Genomic DNA, 10723 nt, shown 5'->3' on the forward strand with positions numbered 1-10723 from the left:
AAAGTTTTGCATCACCTAGAATTTTAGGATTGAGATGTCCTTTCATAACAGTGGTGCTATTTCATGTTCGATTACAGAATGTCACATTTTTCAATTTTTTTGTAAAGACTATGGAAAACTACAAAGCTGTATGTAATTCAGTATATTAAGAGTAACATTATTGAGCAGGTTTCATTCGACTTCTGGCCATAGCTGTAACACCACCTCAGTGTACCAATACTTGTTGGATGAAAGTAAATGTACTGAGGAAGTTGAAGTGAATGACGCCATCATAAAGGTAAACACTGCTTTTATACTCTAAACAAGATAAAGGCCAGGTAAGATGCATTGAAATGTTTACAACTCGGAAGCCTCAAAGAACATAATATTTATTTAAAGAAGCCAGCTTGTCAGGCATCCAAGCCAGACGGATGGGTGGGAGGTATACAAACTGCACTGTTTATAAGAGAAAACAATACTTCCCATAGATGCTAGTACACGGAAATCCCAACACTTGAGTCACGGACACGGCGTCTATACATCCAGGCAAGAATAGAACTGTCAACATTATGTGGGAGCCAATGTATATTACACCACTCAAACAGATCTGGTTTAAGCGCAAGTGTCTATAGAACAGCGTTGTAATATTTCATGCTTCATTAAGCATATATCCCTGCTGACCTCCATAATGTCATAACTTGCAGAACATAGATGGATATTTGTATTTTTCAGACAAGCCTTTCTGCAGTATTTACAGCCATCTTTCTATGAATATTGATTTACAAGGTTGACATACCACCGTTTACCATATATCAAGATACTACATATGAGTTCACTTTTTGAAAAAAAAACTCTATAAAAACAGGCCCTTTTCAGTTAAACTTCGACGCTCTGTAAAGTACAATGCCATTCAGGATTTTTACTTTGATTTCCAGTCTTAAGCTTCCTATTCTGCGACTGCGTCTGACAAGGGGAAAGCCAGGAAGATGCTGTGCGAATGATTCACAACACGTATGTGAGAGAAGCTGGTGCTGGCTGGTGACTGCGAGAGAGCCAGGTGACAGAGCTCTTTCTCCAGCACTGCTCTGTGCATCCTCAGGAAATCCTTTGTTTAACACTCTGTGTTATTCTATCCAGCCCAGACAGTCAGTCAGTCATTCTTTGCTGGCGGACAGAGCTGACCTCACCCAGGCATCCTGCCCTCGAGATAGCCGCGGCCCAGGAGGAGAGTTAGGCTTTACGTGGCAGGTTCCCAGCATCTTCAGGGATAGAAATGAAGACTCCCGTTGCACAGCAGTTTGATCTGTTTCTGGTTTTACTATAGAGTTTAATAAGGCACACCTTGTTATTACCTATACATGCTGTGGCTAATCAAGATTGTAGTAAAACCTGTCACAGGTGCAAATGCTGTGCGATAGCAATCTTATTTCCATCCCTGATCTCAAATGTGTCGTTCAGTACTTTGCTTTAACAGCAAAGACTAGAGAGAAAATCCAGTGGGAGCAAAACGCGAAACAGAATTGAAGCAATTTCTGTTTTTTATTGAAAAACCGGTCAAAGCTGTGACTATTGGACACTGTCAACAATAACTGGTGAAGGCTGACAATGAAGTAGAATAATAATCTTTGAGCAGCAGCTTTGAGGGCTCTCAACAATAAGCAACCCTCAGCTTTAAGCTGCGCCTGGCTTGGCATCCTGCATGCACTTCCAGCTTGTGCAAGCGTGCCGTGGTCATGTGCTCCAGGCCAGTGGCTTTTCCTATTTGCCAATGCAGAAGTCTTTGAATATGAGATCCAGGATCTGCTCTGCACCCACCCTGCCGGTGATTCTGCCCAGGCTGGTGAGGCCAAGGCGGAGCCCCTCTGCAGCCAGGGCCAGGTCCAGTTCCCGGTAGTGCCGGTACTGTGCCAGCGCCTCCACGCACCTGAGCAGGTGAGCGCGGTGGCGGGCCTGGGTCAGGCTTGGGGCGCCCACCAGGGGGTTTCCACACCTGACAGGGAGACAGAAGCAATCAGGGATTCTTATAAAAACATCACCACTGCGCTTTACCTTTGCAGTCTCCCATGATTATCAATCAATCAAATTTTTATATAGCGCCTTTCATGGCAAAGCCAATTTCAAAGCGCTTCACAATCAAGTAAATCAAAATAAATCTGGTTTCACAGATACTGTGTATTTACTGTGATTTGCCTTTTTATTACCTGCAAACCTTGTATGCCTTATTATACCTTTGGTATGCTTTTACTACAGTATATTGCAGTACACTTTTAATAGGAGGCTACAGTAAGACCGAACGAACACAGATAGGGGTTCAGTTAAACCTCACAGTAAACACAAGCGTTTTGCTTTGCTTTAAAGATGCTCTCAGATGAGCTCTAATATTGGAAAACCTTGCCTGCTAATGGAGGGGTCTGTGAAACCAGATGATTGTCATTTTAGTTCCCAAGTGAGAATGTGAAAGTAAGTTGTGATACCAAATCAAAGTAAATAACATTCTTGGTATTTCCTGGAACCTTAAAGAAACAGTATGAGACAGGTAAAATGTACCATTGTGATGCGAGCTGAAAAGCCGGAATTGACCCAGACTGTCCCAGTGAACACAGAGTCATATGGTAACCCTACCTAGGACAGTCCTAGAGTACACTCACATGCTCTCTACTTGCTTTTGAAGGACCCCAAGGAAGTGTTCCAGTCCGTCTCCCGTTGTGCAGGACAGCAGGCAGACGGGGGGCAGCCCTGCAGCCCGGGCGAGGACCCCTCTGAGGCTGTCCAGCTGTTCTCCGGTCAGCAGGTCAGTTTTGTTGAGGACCAGTAGGCAGGGTCTCGGGCTGACACCTAGGACCTTCCTCAGGTATTCAGGCAGGAAATGGGGCACCCTCGTGAGGTCCTCGGGGACCTCTGCCACATCCAGCATGGCCACAGTCAGGTCCGCCTGCTCCACCCTGGCGACAGGAAGAGCCGCTCGTTACCTCCTTCCTGCCGCTTCACAAATTAAACACGTCAGTGTCTCCTTCCTTCCTGTCCCTCTCCACCACACTGAATGAGTTGACTGCACTTCTCCCTACAGTGGGAACTCCTTGCCAGCCTAATTTAATCCACATGCTACTGCAATCAAGGGGTAACGGAACACAAAATGTTGTGTTTTAAAATTACTGTATTTTTCCCCATTTAAAAACATGCACTTTATATTGGCCTCCCTTACTCTCTAACCGCCTCTCCATCTTTCACGATCTCTTCCCATCTCTCTTTTGCTTCTCCTTCTCACCTCTCACCCCTCTACTGACCCTAGCTTTCTATTTCCTTCCCCCTCCTCACCTCTCTGTTGGCCACATGCCGCTCTCCCCCTCCCCCACACCTGTATCTCTCCCCAGCTCCTCTACCTCCCCATTCCCTCCCCTCCTCACCTCTCTGTTGGCCACATGCCGCTCTCCCCCTCCCCCACACCTGTATCTCTCCCCAGCTCCTCTACCTCCCCATTCCCTCCCCTCCTCACCTCTCTGTTGGCCACATGCCGCTCTCCCCCTCCCCCACACCTGTATCTCTCCCCAGCTCCTCCACCTCCTCATTCCCTCCCCTCCTCACCTCTCTGTTGGCCACATGCCGCTCTCCCCCTCCCCCACACCTGTATCTCTCCCCAGCTCCTCTACCTCCCCATTCCCTCCCCTCCTCACCTCTCTGTTGGCCACATGCCGCTCTCCCCCTCCCCCACACCTGTATCTCTCCCCAGCTCCTCCACCTCCTCATTCCCTCCCCTCCTCACCTCTCTGTTGGCCACATGCCACTCTCCCCCTCCCCCACACCTGTATCTCTCCCCAGCTCCTCCACCTCCTCATTCCCTCCCCTCCTCACCTCTCTCTGGCCCGCCTCACCCCCTCTCTCTCCACACTGTCCCCAGTGTCCCTCAGTCCGGCCGTGTCGCTCAGCAGCACAGGGAAGCCCCCAATGTCCAGCGGCGTCTCCACAACGTCCCGCGTCGTCCCGGCAACCGGAGACACGATAGCCGCCGGCCGCTGGCCTGGTAATGACCGGGAAAACGACCCCACAGTGAGCACCAGCATAGGGTCACCTGTCAAACACCCCCCACCCCTAGGACTGAAGCTGTTTTATACTGTAGCTTTATTTCTCAATTTAAAATGAACTAGGAGATTGCGTAGATATGTACAATAACAACCCTGGCTACAAAAAAGCTGCGCCATTAGTAATTTTAAAAATAACTGTGCTAAAGGAAACTGATTCAGAAAACCTCTATGCAAGATCAGGGAGCCCCCCCTCACCTTCCCTCCATTGTGAGGCCCCTTTAAGACTCTGTTTCCTGGCTCTCAGGATTTGAAGGTCCTGGCTCTCCTGGGGGTCACTCACAAGATGTATATCTCAGCGTGACAGCTCAATTGAAACTCCTCGCACAGAAAGGATGTGCTCTCTCTCCGAGCCTCTCCCAATTTCCCATCTATCAACAGCAACCCTGACGAGACCAATCTGAGGTCTTTCTCCTGGCGCTGTCCTAACACAAGTCAGCTATGAACCGGAGGATTTTTCATTGGTGTTTTGTGTTTCAGGTTTTTAAAGGTTTGGCAGCTCCTTATTTGACTGCTCTGGCAGACCAGCACTGGCTGTAGCTTACGCTCTCGGGATTCTGTTCATTTGGCTGGTGCAAGGGTTCGAACGCCTCTGGGAGAATTATCTTTTACACATCAGCTCCCGAAGTCACAGGATTGTTTCCATCACAGCATGAAGATGGAATCTGATAATCTCTCCTTCTCTGGTTTTAAAGATCATATCAGGGAATTGCTTAGAACCTCCTGCCAATGCTTCTCCCTCAGCCCACATAAACAAATAGATATGACTTATTTATACTATCCTTAGATCTTTGTAAGCTGCTGATTAAGTTTGAAACACACATGTTTTTATTGTGCTGTTTGTGCATTGTAATTGTTTGAAAGTCTGAAATCAGCAATAAAGCTCTCACACATACACACCTCTCTCTCTCTCTCTCTCTCTCTCTCTCTCTCTCAATGTTTTTTCTTATTTTTCTTAGCCCCTTCGCACGATGTTAAAAGCTTTGTGAATATGATCCTCAGACCCTCTCACAGTCCTGCAGCTGTCTGAACAGTGCAAAGCCCCCTTACAGATGGTGTTGAGGAGGCTACTCTTCCCCGCGTTGGTCTCCCCGGCGATGACCACCTGAACTCCGCTGCGTAACCGCTCACCACGCCGCCCGTCCCTCAGGTGAGCCTCCAGCTCCTCCCGCAGCTGCTCGACTGAGACGTCCACTAGGGGGAGCAGAGACACGAGGGGCAAAGTCAATCCTGGAGCTGCTGCCAAGACTGTGCGAGCGCTGCTTCACTGCAGGACACACATCGGAGACTTACACAAACAGCACAATTCAATTCAGTGCATTCATTTATATAGCGCCTTTCATAAGACAGTACCTCAAAGAGCTTTAATATGTTAGTTAAAACAGAAAGAAGCTTGCAATATCAAAAAGTAGTAACTAACAATAAATAATAATAATATCAATAAATAATAACAATACAAAAGTTAAAATAAAACATTTGAAGAATACAGGAAATGATTAAGTAACGATAAAAAAAAATGTGGAAAAACAACAAGAAAAATACAAGCGACTGTCGGGCCTCAGTTTCATAAATTCAAACTTCAAGACTCTTCTTATTCCAGTAAACGCACGCTTCTGTTTTCTGGTGTGATATGACGGCGGGCAGCCAAAACGACTGCCTGCGGGACTAAGAGGTTTCTTGAAGTGTTACACAGATTTAAAAGACTGAGGATTGACTATTCAGAAGACTGAGAGACGGCTGTTTCTTGCATGTTCATATTTGCTTGTTTCTGGTCTGTCAGGACTATCCGTTGGTCCAATGAAACTTTTGAAGTGCATTTCCTCTTGACAGAACACAAAGGAAAAACTCTCATTAAGATAAGAGCAAGGCTGTGGCTCATGCGAACATGAATCACAAAGCACTCTGCATTGTTTTGTCTCAGGAGTTGCCAGGCTGCTGACAGAGGACTACATTTGTTATCCATGGCTTGGGAGATTAACAGGACGGTGTTGAATGATTTTTTTTTTTTTTTTTTGGATAAGGGGTAACATACACAGAACAGAAAGGATACCTTGTTTTAAAACGCCCTCTTCAATATTCTCATCTTCACTGAAATCAATGAACGCTTCCATGTGAGCCAGATTCTAAAATAGGGATAAAATAGGGAAGTACATTTAAACCAGCATCATTCACTGTGAAAAGCTTTCCCCATCTATTTAAATTCAAAACGTGCAATTGCAAAAAGCAACAGTCAGCTGTTGGCTTCCACACAGTATCCAAACCGTCACCTTGCAGTTCATGAAAAATAAAACATTTTCCACGTTCCCATCAAGCGAATAGCAACCCGGTTAGTCAGACCGCAATCAAAGGCTTTCATGGAAATAAATCAAAACAGAGCTGCTTTTTGGAAACGGTTTCCCCAGGAAAGCCTGAATTAGATTCCATCTGCGCCACGGCGAGGGTCAGCATTTACGCAGCTTTACAGCTGGGACGGGACTGCAGCACAAAGAGGTGAATAAACCACCCCCCCCCCCCCCACCCCCCCCGGCTCTCAACCCGCACTCAAGACAGGATATCCTGCCTCCTCGACTAGGGATCTAAACTGCACCCCCCCACCCGAGCAGGGCCAGACAGAGACAAGCCTGAACAGCAGCCCAGCTTTCCAGGGGTTATTACCAGGGCGACACAGCAACGAATTCATTGAGATGCCTCAGGGATGGAAATAAGACTCCCATTGCATAGCAGTTTGATCCATTCCTGGTTTTACCATGAGTTTAATAATTAGACACACCTGAGCTTGTTACCAATACACTGTGGCTAATCAAGCTCGTAGTATGACACCTGGAAATGGTGAAACCACTATGCAATAGGAGTCTTATTTCCATCCCTGTCTCTAAAGGGGTACTGATAAAATGAGGTCTGGCTTTGAACCCAGCTCTTTTGAGATTGATTAGTTGTCAGTCTCTGCTTGAGAGCCTCCAATGGCAAGATGGTGTTCAGTTCAAGAGTAAAGATTAATTCTTCAGTCTTGTGACCACCAGAGCTGAGAACACATGAAATCGCCCCCGGGGATGACTGCACCACTAGAGTACAAACCAGCCTCTAGGTGCGCTCGCAGGGCTGTGCTGGGAAGCTCTCATGGTGTGCCTGACTGTAGTGCTTGTACCCGCGTGAGGGCCTGGCTCCAGCCCTGGTACAGTCGCCCCAGGTCTCCAGCCATCTGCCGCAGGGCCTGCCTCCTCTGAGCCTCCGTCTCAGCGTGGATCAGGTCCCCCAGCCCCTCCACCTCAGTCAGGTCCAGCTTCCCCGCCTGGAAGGCACGTCTAGTAAACTCCCCAGCTTCAGCGGGGCGCAGGCCGGGCAGGCTTCCTTTGGGAAAGTAAAATGGTTTTGTGTTTGCTTTTGAGTTCTCCGTTCTGCAGGCACACATTATCAACCCGGACTCACGTTGCTCAATCGCACACATGCCAATTCCGGCTACAAAAGTGTCGCATCACTCTATAGAACTAAGTAACGTTGCTTCATGAAGTCGAATGAAACCTGCTGAATAATGTTACGTTAACATATTGAGTTACGTACCCACTTTGTAGTTTTCCATACACTGACACATTTTAAAATGTGACATTTCAAAATCTAACATGAAATACTGTACTGCTATTACAGTGTCTGGACTTTTGCAATATCATTGTGTAGTTTGTTTGATTACATGATGTTAAATATAAGATCTAAATTATGTTCACACATATATATACACACATGTATATACATATATTCAAGCATCTGGATGCGACAGTCCTACTATCAGACAGTATATACTATCCTAGCCTACAAAAAAAAAAAACCCACTCACAAAACCCTGCTTATCCTACAGCGCCCCCTAGCTGCCAAAACCTGACATAGCATCGCAAGAGGATTCAAGAGGCAGTATATAGCAGCAAAACAGCAGGATAATAAACCTCCTTCTTTCTCTTACCCAGGGCTTGTAAAACTCCGCTTATCACTGCTGGACCCCCGTGCACATGGAACTCAGCGCAGTCTTCACCTGTGAAGCTGTGCGGACCTGCAGAGAGGCAGCGAGTGTGAAAAACCAGCATGAAACCAACCTATAGTGGTATTTCCCCTCAACCTCCCTGGATTTTTAACCCCACAACATGAGGCATGAACGTGACAGGAGCGATGACTTACTATGGCATTTTTATATTCCTATTTAAATGGTGAGTGTATATTATATTATATTACTCCCCTCCCAAAACTAAATAGTACAACATTATTAACTGGACTGCACAACAGCTGTCAGTTCTTCCTTGCTTCTTCGCTTGCTGTGTTCTTACATTTTTTTAAAAATGTATTTATCTATTTTTTCCCCTCATCACAGCAATTCCCCACACAGCTCAGGAAAACTGAAGGTTCAGCAGGCATCCTCCGATCCCACGACAGAGCCAGCTTCCTCTTCTACACCCAGGAACTCGAGAGCGGATGTCAGCGAGCTACCAGCCTCTGGAAGCCAAGAGCCAGCTGCAGGTGTCCGCCCGAGCTCACCAGGAGCCTGGCTGGTAGGGTCCGCTGTAGCGTGATGAGGAGAATCAGCCCCTGCCGGTTTTGTCTTTCGCTTGCTGTTTTTGAAGATCTGCTCAATCACTGACCTGGGAACCAGAGCACCAGCCCCCGGTCGAGTGGCTCCCCTGTGCCGGGGTCCAGGAGGCTGTGCAGCACAGCGGTTCTGGGGGCTGGGAGTGCCTGCTTCATCCCAGCGAGGCTGCGGAGAGCACTGGCCGAGGCTGGGCCACTGACTCTGATCACTGCCACCCCACACTTCCCGTGGCCCGAGGACAGCGCGAAGATGGTGGGGCAGTATCCTGGGCCAGGAGCACTGCACAGGGGCCTCAGAGCGAACCTGCAGAACAGAACAGAACAGGAGTGTGGATTCACAGTTCAGTAACAGCCGGACTGATTCAATAAGGCATCAATTCCTGTACACATCAGCAACCCAAGCGGCGGATTCAATCAAAATACATAATGGCAGTGTTATTTCTGTTCCACGGCAATATTCATCCATAACACGCAACAGTGCTAAAAAAATTAAAAAAAAATTTTAAATACTGTACTAAGAAACTTAATGAATTAAACGACGACAGTCTTGAACAGATGTCTTGTTAAATGTCTTCAAATATCTTTCATGCAGACACTGAAAAAGACTTCTAGACGAAACCGCGCTGTCGTCGAATTTATTAAGTTTCTTTCAGAAGGCCTATATTCAATCAAATTGACCGGAGGCGTGGTACATGTGTTTAAACAACAGCTTCCTGAATGTCGACAAACTAATAATACTATGGCAGGTGTTTCCATTATTTTGTACGCCGCTGCGTGTATCATTTGATTCAGACATATCACAACGAACAGCAACACACCTTAACCCCGCTGCGACACCCGAACAGCGTCTGACAAGCGCTCCAGAAAGCATTCTGAACATTTTAGCCATTTCCACCAATAAAGCAGGTGTGTGTTACGTTTCAAATACAGTTAAATCCCATTCAGAGCACATATATATCACCATTCACAGTGGCTCGTTAGTAAGATCACATTTCAGTACATCTAAACTCCAGTGTTCTCTGTTATTTTGTAATAATATTGTGTTTCAGCATGTTGAATTATGATAAGCGCGGTTAGACGACAAACAATATGTATACAGAAGCACGAGTTATAATATTATAATATTATAATATTATATAGACACAACTACAACCTAAAATTAAAACTCTCGTTCCTTTCACACGCTCCTAATAGCAGCTCACATGTTTACGCGGAGTGTAAGCCCCACCCTTAACATTTAATTGGCTGTCACGAAACCCCACGCCTTTCTATCATTGGCTCGTTTTTCACAACCGTTCGGATTCCGCGCCCTGCTGCCTTATGATAGGAGCCTGTGGTTGTCAATCAGATACCTCTGTGCTGCAGAAAAAAACGGACCCCTCCTTGTTCCTGTTGACATTGGTTCCTAGAAACTGTACTGGTATTTGACAAAAAAAAAAAATATGGCAAAGCGAGTGTTCTTTAGTTCTGTGTGTGTGTGTGTGTGACCCTGAGCAAGTCACTTAACCTCCTTGTGCTCCATTCTTCGGATGAGACGTAAAACAAACGAGGTCCTATAGTCAGAAACTCTGCAGCAGCAGCAGTTGTTGATGGTGCATAGTTCACCCGTCTTTGTAAGTCGCTTTGGATAAAAGCGTCTGCTAAATGACTAATTAATAATAAATAAACATATTATTATCAAAAATTATATTTATTTATTTTTGTAGTCATAACATTCGTTTTTTTTCCATTTCTTGCAGTGCACACGCACATGTTAATAGACGCTTGTTTTACAAACAACGAGGTGATGCGACGCTCTGCCACCCTTGCATTATGGGAAATGTAGTTTCTGCACCTGTTTACATGTACCATCTTCATATCATAGCCGGTGGGCTGTGGATTACTATTTAAAGAGCCTGCAGAAGAGAGCTGTGATAAACAGATCTGGTCTGGGGATACTAAATTTAGACGGAAGAATCTGCCAGGCGTCTTACAACCGCAAGCTGTTTTTCTTGTTTCTGTGAAACATGTAATTTATTTATTCGCTGTGTCCTTCTCTGACCTCAGCTTCAGTCTCATCTTAGTCTGGCGCTGGGCATTTACACCTAACGGAAAGTTTA

General features: G+C 46.2%; 1 protein-coding gene across 1 annotated transcript; it reads right to left on the minus strand.

Annotated features, from left to right (window-relative positions):
• Positions 1-351: 351 nt before the first annotated feature.
• On the minus strand, positions 352-9977 carry LOC117401452 (tRNA modification GTPase GTPBP3, mitochondrial). The gene is made up of 9 exons (XM_059014090.1): positions 9443-9977; positions 8678-8928; positions 8008-8094; positions 7201-7403; positions 6106-6178; positions 5106-5249; positions 3829-3994; positions 2628-2921; positions 352-1969 (listed from the first exon to the last, which is right to left on the minus strand). Exons 1-9 carry the CDS (start codon positions 9511-9513, stop codon positions 1738-1740), a joined length of 1521 nt encoding a protein of 506 aa, XP_058870073.1. The 5' UTR covers positions 9514-9977; the 3' UTR covers positions 352-1737.
• Between the last annotated feature and the right edge of the window lie 746 nt (positions 9978-10723).

Source organism: Acipenser ruthenus, chromosome 47, assembly GCF_902713425.1.
Source record: "Acipenser ruthenus chromosome 47, fAciRut3.2 maternal haplotype, whole genome shotgun sequence".
Taxonomy (NCBI): domain Eukaryota; kingdom Metazoa; phylum Chordata; class Actinopteri; order Acipenseriformes; family Acipenseridae; genus Acipenser; species Acipenser ruthenus.